Source organism: Dendrobates tinctorius, unplaced genomic scaffold (assembly GCF_039654945.1).
Source record: "Dendrobates tinctorius isolate UK_male_01 unplaced genomic scaffold, ASM3965494v1 ptg000020l, whole genome shotgun sequence".
Taxonomy (NCBI): Eukaryota; Metazoa; Chordata; class Amphibia; order Anura; family Dendrobatidae; genus Dendrobates; species Dendrobates tinctorius.
In genome coordinates, this window is record NW_027361688.1 from 38,012,501 (window position 1) to 38,026,488 (window position 13,988).

General features: G+C 44.3%; 1 protein-coding gene across 3 annotated transcripts in view; it reads left to right on the top strand.

The window, feature by feature from the left end:
* RNF130 (ring finger protein 130) overlaps window positions 1-13,988 on the top strand; it is a 270,925-nt gene that overhangs the window by 216,791 nt on the left and 40,146 nt on the right. For 2 of the 3 annotated variants that reach the window (XM_073568006.1, XM_073568007.1), the window contains one exon: window positions 7,867-8,082. The exons of the other annotated variant lie outside the window; for it this stretch is intronic. In XM_073568006.1, coding sequence (XP_073424107.1) covers window positions 7,867-8,021 — 155 coding nt within the window. In that variant the 3' untranslated portion in view covers window positions 8,022-8,082. Of the gene's footprint in view, window positions 1-7,866; window positions 8,083-13,988 lie in introns of those variants that run through there. 3 annotated transcript variants of the gene reach the window in all.

Here is a 13,988-nt window from a genome sequence, read left to right on the forward strand (position 1 = left end):
CATGAATATGGACGCCACTCCACTCTCATAGGCGTGGCGCCCATATTCATGAGCTTAATGAGCGGTACCACGTGACGTGTGACCACGCGCTCATACAAGAAGAAGATGTTGGCGTTAGACCGTCGGAGCTGCAGCAGGAGGAGGTGAGTATGATGATGGCTAGACAGTCACAGCAGCCTGCTGTCAGCAGGCAAGGCGTATGAGTCACACTCACAACACATGCAGCAGGAGCAGCCGAGCAGGGAATGGACCAGACCGCGCCACAGACTCATGTGCTCCGGGTTCAGAATGAGCGGTGGAGCGGTGCGGTATATTGCTCTGGGAGGCGGGACATCAGCCAGCCTTATTGAGAACTTTCGCCATTACCCCGGGCTCAGAAGCATCAGTTGTTATTCCAACAAACCTCCTCCAAGGTAAAGCGGCATTCTCAATGGCATCACACAGCTGGTGAAATATCTCCTGTGCGGTGGTCTGGCCATGCATTGGAATTTATTTTTTAACACAAAATAAGATGAAAAAATAAAGACATTTGATAACATTGGGATGTTTTTGTAAGAGCTTTTCTTGTGGAAAACCTGATGCGGCCCAGCCTCACCCAGATTCTACCTCCAGCGGCCCCCGGGTAAATTGAGTTTGAGACCCCTGGTCTAGGTGTAACATGGGTCATCTGCAAGGAAAGGACTAGTTGCCCGGTTGAGGTTTAGTCCTTTAAACAGGTGGCCTTTCCTAACCAGTGTCACCGGTCCTTTTGAGAAAAGCCGGTGTTGCGATGACAATCAAGAAAGCAGTTTTCTTTCTTGCGTTCCTCAACTCCTACTAGTCGATAAGGCCCATTCACATTGCGAGATTATTGTGAACAAGCGTTTCTGGGAACAACTGTTTCATGATGATTGTGCAGTCTCAACATTTCGTCGGATGAAATGATCTTTCAGTTTGCATAAGACATCATCGTTCTCAGCAGCGCAACGTCCATTGTAGACGACATTGAGAAACGTGGCTGTCTGTGTTGCTGAAGATGGGTCGGCCCGGGTAACCAGGCTATGAAGTGACCGAACCAGCAAATGTTACGTATCGCGCAGTGTGAATGGACCCTTACAGCAACCCTCTGTCAGAGTCAGGCATTCCTTCCAATGCAGTGGATGATGAAAACATTACTCGGTGTACTCGTGCCCAAAATTACGAGTAGCACAGTATAATATTAAATCATTAATTCACATTGGAAAAATAGGAAAATACTGAAAGCGAACTAGACATAGGGAGTCTAGTATAGTGTAATAAGATGTTGAGGAGGTAAGGATCAGGCATGTGGATTTCAATATGCCCCATCCCGATTATCTGAGATATCTGACAGCCTATTCCCTTCTCCCATCTCAGAACACACACATGCTCAATCAAGACAATTGTATAAGTCAGAGGGGCGATATGGAAATGTGTATAATTAGTATAATATAATAAGGACGTCTGCAAAAATAAGAATAATGGGCATCAAACCTCTTGAAAGGGTAGGATACAGAACAGCATTGCATTCTTAAAGAAGCCCTCCTCCTTTCAAAGTTTTTCCTTTTAATATATTGCAGTCATCATATTACGGTATATAGCACTGTGTACTTACAATTGCTCATTATACTTTTCTACCCACTTAATTCTTCTCTTTTCTCTGCGCTGTGTAGAAACAGGAAGTCACTTGTCCCTGCAGAAATCATTTCTCTCTTTAAAGGGTTTGTCCACTACTAGGACAACCCTTTCTTGCTGAAAATGATCCCCCCCCCCCCATAAAGTTATAAAACTTATACACCTGTGCCGTTGCCGTTCCCGTGGTGTCGGCAATTGGCCTCATTTGGTGTTGACACCGGCGCCCATTCATTGCTTGCGTCACTGTCTCTGCCTTCGGACAAAACAAACATGAAGAGGAAGTCAGAGATCAACTGTAGCATGGAGAGTGACTGCCAGCGCCGCGGGAACAGCATCGGCACGGGAGGTGAGTATAAGTCTTATTATTTTATTGTGGCCAAGCGAGGGGTATAGGAAGAAGTTGTCCATGTAGTGGACACCTTCTTTAACTCTTGACCCATCTGTTCGACTCCTCTCCCCCTGCCATTGACTTTTGCAGTGATACTGTTTCTGCATACAGTAGAGCTTAGAAGAATTCAGCTAGTCAGGTTTTAATTTATTTATTTTACTCCATTTATATAGCAACATTAATTCCACAGCTCTTTACAGACATTATCATCGCTGACCGGCTCACAATCTAAATTCCCTATCAGTATGTCTTTGGAATGTGGGAGGAAACCCATGCAAACACGGGGAGAACATACAAACTCCTTGCAGAAGTTGTCCTTGGTGGGATTTGAACCCAGGACCCCAGCACTGCAGTGCTAACCACTGAGTCACTGTGCTCACGGGATGTCATAGACATAATGGAAAAGAGAAGGATTAACTGGGTACAAAGGCAAAATGAGCAATTGTAAGTACACAGTGCTATATAATAAGATGATTGTAATATATTAATAGGATAAAAATTTTCGTGGAAGGAGGAGGAGGGCGTCTTTAAAACTAGTTGCCTTACATAGCAGAACCAAAAACTACAAGGGTTTTAGTCTTAATTTTAGGGAAGTGACAGGAAGTTATAAGTGTTGAGATCATGAAAGGAACCCAAATATACTTTAAAGGGGTTCTCCACTTTGGATAATGCACAAAAAAATTCCAAAATATCCCCCTACCATGAACCCTAGGAAGTATACCTTGGGGTAAGTGTTCAGATTTCCTGTAGCTCCACCATAGGGAATATTAAGAATTCGGCAGTGAATGCAGGACAGGACTTGTCCTCAGAGGAGAGACTCTTTGTAACTGCTCTCCACACTTGTCAAGGAATTAGGGTCCTGAACAGAGGAACCCCACTATTATCTGTGTTTCCTGGTAGGATTTTTGAAAATGGGTTTCCTTAACCAGACAACCCCTTTTAATGTAGACACACAGGGCCTGATTTATCAAGACATAGTTCACACTGGTCTTGATGAGGAGATGTCCTGGATTCAGATGCACCTGATGGCGCAGTATGCCTCTCCATGAATCGGGAGCGCTGGATGAGTGGCATACACAGCAGTGTGCACCTCGCCACAAATCCGACTCCAGTCCCTGCTGGAGTAAGAGCTATGGTGTAACGAATGCTCTTTATAAGGTTAACGCGCGTCGGTCGCCATGCCGCCTGCAAGAGCTTATATGTGGCCACCCACCCCCAAAAAATAAAATGAAACCTGATCTTCTCTAATCTTTTGAGACTGAAGACCATGCAAGAATCAAAGGCCACGTCTATCCTCTGCAAGGGGAATCTTATTCACCTAGGCTCTTACAAGTCTCAACCAGACCTCTGGTGCCGCCACAATGTTGTAGGGGGCTTCTTAAGACCACACAAAACCCCCGCTGGATTTTTTGGTTTTACAAATAAGGGGCATTCCGGCCATGAATATGTATAACGATCTACAGTATTGGCTGTACCGTAGAGAACATGTATGGTGAAGAAGCCATCGTTGGGGTCCCAGTGATCAGGCCTAACCAATCTAACCCGCCATGTGCAGACTGGGAATTGGTTTAGTCTGGCTCCTTTTGGCACAGCCTCACCCCTTCATATGCCCCTTGTTTTTTGTCCAAAGCAGAATATACAAGTGTTAAACATTTACAGAGCTAATAGGGTCATAAATCCCATTATATTACCTTACATGTACATTTTCTATTAATTCCTATAAATGCTGGCAGGAAATATTGCCTCTACTTAAAATCCATTTTTCTGGAACCCGCCTGCTACACGACCACGTTCCTACATTCAGGGCACTGAGCATGTTCTCATGGAGGATTGTAATGAATGCATGGACGTTTTCTAAATTAATGGCCCCCTCGCTTGCGGCATCTCTATGGCTTCATTCTCCTCAGTGTCTGTCATTTCTGAGTTATGATCCCTGCCGGCCTGCGAGTCCATCAGACCTATTATATGGAAGGATCAATACCTTGCCCTGAATAAGATCTCTGTGTGAGTGCCTGCACTGTAATGAAGCGAGCTGTCCATACGGATAAGGTCCACGCTGTCAGGACCGCCATCTCAGTGTATCACTAGCGTTAAATAGGCCAGAGAGTGGTTTTATTATTTTTTTTCAATTGTCCATCTTTAAGGTGCAGCTGACATGCAGACACATTCTGACATGGTCTGATTTTTAAAGGAGGCCAAATAAAAGCCGATTTCAAATTCAAGCGTCGTTGTGGGAAGTGGCATTTAGATCACGGCCACAAAAAACGAAGCCATTTGGTACGGATCCGTAATACAGCGCCCCCGCCTCCTATAAGCCCAGGCTCTACACTGTCGTGCCACTGATTATATGCAGAAGTGGAATATGGCGCTTCCAGGGCACAGGAAGAGCCTAGAGGTGTCCCCAATCCTGCAGAACGAGTCCCCACACAATGCATTGGCATGAGACCCAGAGTTCCTTCATATCATTTTTAGTAGAACTTCTACCTTTTACATTTAGGAACATTCTGAAAATGATCCTAAAGAGCCATGTGTTCATTAGGTCATTAATAGGGGTTGTCCACACCTCAAACCCTAAAATATAATAAAGAATACTAACTTTACTGATTTCCTGACTCTTCTTTCCCACCATTGTCCTATGCCAGCGCATGTACATCCTGTTCTAGACGTACGTGATCGCTGCAGCCAATCCACTGCTGCCAGCTCGAGTACATCCTGTTCTAGACGGACATGTGATCGCTGCAGCCAATCCACTGCTGCCAGCTCGAGTACATCCTGTTCTAGACGGACATGTGATCGCTGCAGCCAGTCCACCACTGCCAGCGTGTGTACATCCTGTTCTAGACGGACATGTGATCGCTGCAGCCAGTCCACCGCTGCCAGCGTGTGTACATCCTGTTCTAGACAGACATGTGATCGCTGCAGCCAGTCCACCGCTGCCAGCGTGTGTACATCCTGTTCTAGACAGACATGTGATCGCTGCAGCCAGTCCACCGCTGCCAGCGTGTGTACATCCTGTTCTAGATGGACATGTGATCGCTGCAGCCAATCCACTGCTGCCAACGTGTGTACATCCTGTTCTAGACGGACATGTGATCGCTGCAGCCAATCCACCACTGCCAGTGTGTGTACATCCTGTTCTAGACGGACATGTGATCGCTGCAGCCAATCCACTGCTGCCAGCGTGTGTACATCCTGTTCTAGACGGACATGTGATCGCTGCAGCCAGTCCACCACTGCCAGTGTGTGTACATCCTGTTCTCGACGGACATGTGATCGCTGCAGCCAATCCACTGCTGCCAGCGTGTGTACATCCTGTTCTAGACGGACATGTGATCGCTGCAGCCAGTCCACCACTGCCAGTGTGTGTACATCCTGTTCTAGACGGACATGTGATCGCTGCAGCCAATCCACCGCTGCCAGCGTGTGTACATCCTGTTCTAGACGGACATGTGATCGCTGCAGCCAATCCACTGCTGCCAACGTGTGTACATCCTGTTCTAGACGGACATGTGATCGCTGCAGCCAATCCACCACTGCCAGTGTGTGTACATCCTGTTCTAGACGGACATGTGATCGCTGCAGCCAATCCACTGCTGCCAGCGTGTGTACATCCTGTTCTAGACGGACATGTGATCGCTGCAGCCAGTCCACCACTGCCAGTGTGTGTACATCCTGTTCTAGACGGACATGTGATCGCTGCAGCCAATCCACCGCTGCCAGCGTGTGTACATCCTGTTCTAGACGGACATGTGATCGCTGCAGCCAATCCACTGCTGCCAACGTGTGTACATCCTGTTCTAGACGGACATGTGATCGCTGCAGCCAATCCACTGCTGCCAGCGTGTGTACATCCTGTTCTAGACGGACATGTGATCGCTGCAGCCAGTCCACCACTGCCAGTGTGTGTACATCCTGTTCTAGACGGACATGTGATCGCTGCAGCCAATCCACCGCTGCCAGCGTGTGTACATCCTGTTCTAGACTGACATGTGATCGCTGCAGCCAATCCACTGCTGCCAACGTGTGTACATCCTGTTCTAGACGGACATGTGATCGCTGCAGCCAATCCACCGCTGCCAGCGTGTGTACATCCTGTTCTAGACGGACATGTGATCGCTGCAGCCAATCCACCGCTGCCAACGTGTGTACATCCTGTTCTAGACGGACATGTGATCGCTGCAGCCAGTCCACCGCTGCCAGCGTGTGTACATCCTGTTCTAGACGGACATGTGATCGCTGCAGCCAGTCCACCGCTGCCAGTGTGTGTACATCCTGTTCTAGACGGACATGTGATCGCTGCAGCCAGTCCACCGCTGCCAGCGTGTGTACATCCTGTTCTAGACGGACATGTGATCGCTGCAGCCAATCCACTGCTGCCAGCGTGTGTACATCCTGTTCTAGACGGACATGTGATCGCTGCAGCCAATCCACTGCTGCCAGCGTGTGTACATCCTGTTCTAGACGGACAGACGTGATCGCTGCAGCCAGTCCACCGCTGCCAGCGTGTGTACATCCTGTTCTAGACGGACAGACGTGATCGCTGCAGCCAATCTCTGGCCGTAGTGGTGACGTGTTGGTCATCGTTGCACTTTCTTTTCCTGTCCAGCCAAGTCAGGAAGTACCGAGACTGGTGGATGACCTCTGCAGCATTGGAAGAAGAGCTTAAAGGGAATCTGTCACCAGGTTTTTGCTATGTAATCTGAGAGCAAATTGATGTAGGGGCAGAGACCCTGATTACTACAATGTCACTTACTGGGCTGTGTTTGCTGTTTTCAGTGCTTTTTCAGCAGTACATCATCACTGCTGGACAAGGTGTCTCGCGCCTCCTAGTCCAACCCCCTCCCTCATCACTGATTAGCAGCTTTCTATCACTATACAGTGGGCGCAGAAAGCTGCAGAACAGTGGTGTGAGCCGGGTGATACAGGACTCAGCATTCCCGAGCTCTGCTAGATCTGCAGTATTAAAAATCTGTGATTCTGCCATTCCAGATTCACCCAGTAAACTAAGTGATACATTGCTGGAATCAGGGTCTCTGTCCCAACCTCATGCTGTTGTCACATTACATAGCAAAAATCTGCAGATAATTTATTTTAATTTATTTTATATCCCTCCGTTTGTTTTTTTAAACATAGGGATGGACATTGCCTTTAAATTCTTCTCCAATGAATAAGATAATTTCAGGCAACCATTTACATCTATGGACACCAAATAAAGGCTGTTCAGCAATTAGTAAGAGGAATCACTTCATTAGACTTCTTACGGCTGTATTACAGCACTTCGGCGCAGTTATTCCTCCCCTCTTTAACAAAAGGGCTCTTGACTTTATTCCTCTCGGCAGGAGCTACACTGCTTAGCATTGTGGAAAAGTGATGGAAATAGGGGAGTGATCATCTAAGAATGGCTTTCTTTGGCCTTGTAGACCCTGTCCTAATTTACTGGGTGCCGCTGACATTTGGACACCGTCATGGCCAGGAATGAACTGGGAGTGAAATTCAGTCCTGGCGATTGAAAGCACATAGGCCCATGTTGTTCCTCCCCCCGATGCTCCGTCTCAACTGCACAATGAGGATGCTGATACTGGTAACCGCATAACAGACAATGCGACCCACGACTGGACCAGCCCAACTGGCATTTGTCAGAATTGCCAGATGGCCAGTCCGGCCCTGATCATGGCCCAGTCCAACAGTACGAGTGTGACTAATAAGAAAATATTGGGAAATGCCTGAATTTATGCCCTATTTAGGTTTATTTTCTGAATTTTAGTCTTTAGTGTAAACTATGAATTTTTATTCCCATGAATTGCCCCTTCTATTTCTTACACCTTTTTCCTGTGTTTGTTTTCCAGAGTTGAATGGTCATGAATTGAGAATTTCTGAAGAGGAGAAGAAAAGTATTATGTTTTTTTTTGTTTTGTTTTGTTTTTATGACACATCAGTTAACACGCTGCGGATGAAATTCCTTTTTAATAAGACATTGTTTTTTCTTATGATGCCCTTTTAGTGCCAAATCTTCATTAAGCCTGTAAATTGATAATTAAAGATTTATGTTAAAGTATATACAAGTTTTGAGTGTTATTTTACTTATACTAAGTCATTTTGGAAAATGTACCAAGTTGTAGCAGTCGGTATATTCAAAAATGTATGTTTGCATCTTTGGAAACCCTATAGTAATATCATAAAAGAAAATTAATGTTGTATTTAGACGAGCTCAACCTGCGCTATGCTGTTGACTGATATCTGCAGTGCTTCATTTATAGTTTCTGCTTTCCATTATATTCATACTTTTAATGCTGCAAGTTCGGAGCTTAGTGGGCTTTTTCTTTAAAGCAAACAGTCTCTCTTTCCTCTTTTTTTTTTTTTTTTTTCTTCATTTTTCTAGCCTGTTTACATGAGTCGAAAGGAAGCAATGAAGCAACCCTGGGGATCCAGCATTAGGCCCCTACTTATTTGATATTTGCATAAATGCTTTAATCTGGAATGACCCTTTAATCAAGTTTTCCATCAATTGCATTTTGACAGGATATGTCATAAATATTTAGTCACATGGGAGACTGCTGTTAGGCCCCATTGGGGGCCACACAGGTGCCTCTTGCAATCAAGCTTTCATGGAAATCAGCAAGAACACCTAGTTTACCATATTTCTTAAAAGGAACCCGTCACTTTTTATTCATGCACTTTGATCTGTGGACCACTGCACAGTTATATCAAAATCAGCTTCTCTACATGTCTGACAGCCATTCCATTCCAGTGTCAGTTGAATTCCAACCAGAATACACCTCATTCTTCTTAATGTGCTTCTGATTAGGTCATGACCTGAACCAAATCTTATTTAACAAAGGAAAGTATAAAAAACTCTGCTGTGGTGTTCACAATCCTCTTGCAATAGGACAAGCTGGATGGCAAAACAAGTGCTAATAATATCCCAAAAGTAATAGGAATGAAAAAATAACTTTTGACCATGCCAAAGGAGTTGAAGAGAAAAGTCTTGAGTGAGGAAAAGAAGGGATCAATTCTTGCTTTACTAGCAGAGGAATATAGTGAGCATCATGTTGCCTCCATCCTTAAAATTTCTAAGACGGCAGTCCATTACAACAAGGTCAAGCAGCAGACATTGGGGACAACAAAGCTACAGACCAGCAGAGGGTGAAAACGACTCTCCACTGACAGGAATGACCGTCATCTTATTCGAATGTCACTCGGCAACCACTGGATGACATCAAGTGACCTACAAAAGGAATGGCAAATGGCAGCTGGGGAGAAGTACACGGCAAGAACAGTTCGTAACAGGTTCCTAGAGGCAGGATCAAGTCATGTAAAGTTAGAAAAAAGCCTTTCATCAATGAGAAGCAAAGGAGAGCCAGGCTGAAGTTTGCATGAGTCTAATTTTCAGCTTTGCCCAACACCTGGTTGTCTAATGGTTAGACGGAGACCTGGAGAGGCGTACAAGCCACAGTGTCTTACACCCACTGTGAAATTTGGTGGAGCATCGGTGATGATCTGGGGATGCTTCAGCAAGGCTGGAATTGGGCAGGTTAATCTTTGCGAAGGACGTTTGAATCAACCATCATACAAGGTTATCCTGAAAAAACAGTTGATTCCTTCTGCTCAGGCAATGTTCCCCAACTCTGAGGACTGGTTTTTCCAGCAGGACAATGCGCCTTGCCACACAGCTAGGTCATTCAATGTGTGGATGAAGGGCCACCACATCAAATCCCTGTCACGGGCAGCCCAATCTCCAGACCTGAACTCCATTGAAAACCTCTGGAATGTAATCAAGAGGAAGATGGATAGTCACAAGCCATCAAACAAAGAACTGCTTACATTTTTGTACCAGGAGTGGTATAAGGTCACCCAAAAGCAGTGTGAGAGACTGGTGGAAAGCAGCCAAGACGCATGAAAGCTGTGACTAACAATCATGGTTATTCCACAAAATATTGATTTCTGAACTCTTCCTGAGTTAAAACATTAGTATTGTTGTTTCTATGTGATTATGAACTTGTTTCCTTAGCATTATTTGAGTTCTGCAAGCACTGCATTTTTTTGTTCTATTGACTATTTCTCATTTTCTGAAAATAAATAGAAAATTTATTGCTTGGAAATTCGAAGACATGTCAGTAGTTTATAGAATAATATATATATATATATATATATATATAATATAAATTATCTTTTGTATTTTATTTGTTGAAATCCCTGGTGTTTGTATGTATGAGTCCGGCGGGCGGCCTTACTCAGTGGGTGACATCTATCTGTATGCACAGTTTTAAGCTGAACACTCGGTTCATGATAATTTGCCGTGTAACAAGGCTGCCGAGCACCCGATGAACAAGCAAAACACTGATTCTTTGGGTAAAATGAAGTTTTGTGCAGCGCAAAAGAATATTGTTCTCAGCGGTACGTTGTTGTGAACGATCTACTACAGATCGCTCAGTGTGCATCATTCTCTGCGGTTTGCCTGTCTAAACGGGCTAATAAACTCTGCTCGGTAAATGTTTAGTGCGGCGGTTGGTACGTGTAAACAGCCTCTTACCGAGAAGACTTATAATCACTGCCCACTAGACTTTTATACATACAAACACCAGGGATTTTAATAAATAAAATACACGTTTTAGGCTACTTTCACATGTCAGTTTTTCTGCATCAGGCGCGATGCGGCGAAATGTGTAAAAACCGGATCCGGCGCCTATTGCCGCCGGTTCCGTTTTTTTTCCCATAGAGTTTCATTATCGCCGCATTGCGCCGGATGCCTATGCGGCGCGTCCTGCTTTTGCCGTGTCTGGTCAAAATTGCCGGTCCGGCGTCTGCATGCAACGTTTTTTCCAAACGCCGGACCGGTTTTGCGCACTGCGCATGCCCGGAAGACCTTTCTGCCAGGACTATATCAGGCAGAAAGAAGGAGCCGGTGTCTGCGTTTGCGGCCGGATCCGGTAGTCCGGTTTTTCGCCGCATCGTGCCGGGACAAAAAAACTGACATGTGAAAGTAGCCTTACTGAAACTTTTCCCACAAAAATGTACATCAATCTGATCAGCCCCGACAGCCACCGAACATCTACGACGCAAGTTGGGAGCAGGTGTATGGGGCGGACTCAGAGGCTGAGCCCGCTCCATTCCTGGCAGATGATGGCTGTGTTTCACAGCTAGGATCTGCTTCTAATAACCGTAGGTGAAGCGGAGCTGAATCTCTGACGGTGGCAATAACAGTGAGCCGGGAGTATGGGCTCCTTATTCTATGCACCAATCGGCTGCCCCACAAAGTGATCGCAGAAGGATGCCAGTGGGTTACTATGGCAGCTACGTGACTTGAAGGCACCTGGGACTGCCATCACGCAGCTCTGTTGAAACCCAGTCTTTGGGCTTCAAAGGAGACCGTGAATTTTACTATATACAGCAATAGTGTATATATTAGAAGCAATCAGACAATCGCAGTTTCAAGTCCCTTAAGGGGACTAATAAAACCACAAAAAAGTAAAAAAAAAAAAAATATGAACAAATAAAAAAAGAACATATCATTTTGAATTATCACCATTTTCCCCAATAAAAATAGATATAAAAAAAAAACCACACACATGCGATATTACAGCTTCCATAAAAGTAGCGAAAAAAAATAACAAGAAAAATCTAAAATTGCAGAGTTTTTTTGATTGCCGCAACACTGCAAAAAAAATGCAGTAAGAAGCAATCAAAATGTCATCTCTATTCCAAAATGGTATCACCCCATAACAAATAAGCCCTTTCACAGCTCCACCAACTGAAAAATGAAAATGTTACGCCATTCAGAAAATAGCGACACAATTAAAAAAAAATTTCCCAAATTTCCAATTTCATTATTTTTTAACTACTAAGATAAGAAAAATAAAATAATCAAGTTCGGTATCATTAGCATGTCAAGCAATTTTTACCAAGCAATATGTCTTTAAAACAATTCTTAACCCCTTACTGCCAGCTGACGGAATAGTACGTCAACTGGCAGTATCCCCCGCCCACCTCAAAGCCGCGACATGTCAGCTGTTTTTAACAGCTGACATGTGCCCGCAATAGGCGCGAGTGGAATCGCAATCCTCCCGCACCTATTAAGTAGTTAAATGCCCCCTGTCAGAGTTTTAAATGCCGCTTCAAACTCTGACAGCGGGCATTTAAATGCACTTCCGGACGCCTGTCCGGAAATACGCGCAGCGACGACCCCCATCACTTGATCGGGGGTCATCGCTGTGTTGCCATCACAACCAGCTTCTAACCTCCTATAAAGGCTATTGAAGCATTCCAAAAGTTAAAAAAAAAAGTGTTTAAAAATATTTAAAAAAATTGAAAAAAAAATAAATAAAAGTTCAAATCACCCCCCTTTCGGCCCAATCAAAATAAAACAATAAAAAAAATCAAGCATACACATAGTTGGTATCGCTGCGTTCGGAAACACCCGATCTATCAATAAAAAACTAAAAAATTAAAAGGATTAACCTGATTGCTAAACGGTGTAGCGAGAAAAAAAATCAAACCGCCAGAATTACGTTTTTTTGGTCGCCGCGAATTACATTTTAAATGCAATAGCGGGCGATCAAAAGACCACATCTGCACAAAAGTGGTATCATTAAACACGTCAGCTCGGCACGCGAAAAATAAGCCTGCACTCAACCCGAGATCACGAAAAATGTAGACTCTACGGGTCTCGGAAAATGGCACAATTTTTTTTTTTTTTAGCAAACTTTGGAAAATGTTTTCACCACTTAGATAAGAGAACCTAGAAATGTTTGGTGTCTATGAACTTGTAATGACCTGGAGAATCATAATGGCAGGTCATTTTTGGCATTTAGTGAACCTAGCAAAAAGGCCAAACAAAAAACAAGTGTGAGATTGCACTTTTTTTGCAACTTCACCGCACTTGGAATTTTTTTTTTTTTCCCGTTTTCGAGTGCACGACATGGTAAAACCAATTGTGTCGTTCAAAAGTACAACTCATCCCGCAAAAACTAAGCCCTCACATGGCCATATTGACGGAAAAATTAAAAGTTATGACTCTGGAAAGAAGGGGAGCGAAAACAAAAAATTGAAAAAAGCTCCGGTCATGAAGGTGTTAAAAAACAATGTGAAAATTGCTGGGGGAATTTCATAGCAGTTGGAATTTTTTTTCCAATTTTCCAGTGCACTATGTTGTAAAATGAGTTGAAAGTCATTCAAAACTATAACTCTTCCTACATCAAACAAGCCTGCATGATGCTGACCAATCAGAAACAGGCAGCAAAACACTGGAGAAAGAAGAACACGCCTCCACAAAAGCTTAGACCAGGTTTTTCAGTGTGTGAAATGTAAGAATAAAGCCCTGATCATCTGGTTTAACTTTCTGCATGATTAGGAAGCGCTGGGTCGGTGTAGAGTAGATATGACTAACAGTTCACATAAGGGCATTATATGAGCAAAACAGGTTGTCACATGTCTCACGCAAAAGTATCCTGATCTGCTCTCGAAGTAGAGAAATTTAAAAGTTGCTGGGAGCACAACAGACATAAGAATGATACTCAGTGCTATGAGAAGAGGAGAGCTGACTGTGAGAACACAGCATTGTATCTTAACCAAACGTCTACTTTCAGCAAGCCAAGAAGAATAGACTGTTATTCATATGTTGACTTTTGAATTTATGCGTTATTTTCTTCAGATGGTAAAGAGTCTGAAATAGTGACTCTTCTTCTTTCATGTATAGTCATTGAACAATGATGTATGCTGATTACACATTGTCCAGGCCAGCTAGTTTGTTGACTTTTAAAATGGAGGAGGGAAAACTATGCAAATAGATTAATCAAATAAAGGTCCTGTTACATTTAGTGATGCACCAGCGATCCGACCCGGTCAGGATCGCTGGTGCATCGCTAAATGGTCGCTAGTGAGCTGCCAAACAGGCAGATCTCACCAGCGATGCAGCGGCGGTCATTACTTACCTGTCAGACGGCAACTCTGATGACGTCATGCGCCTGCGTCC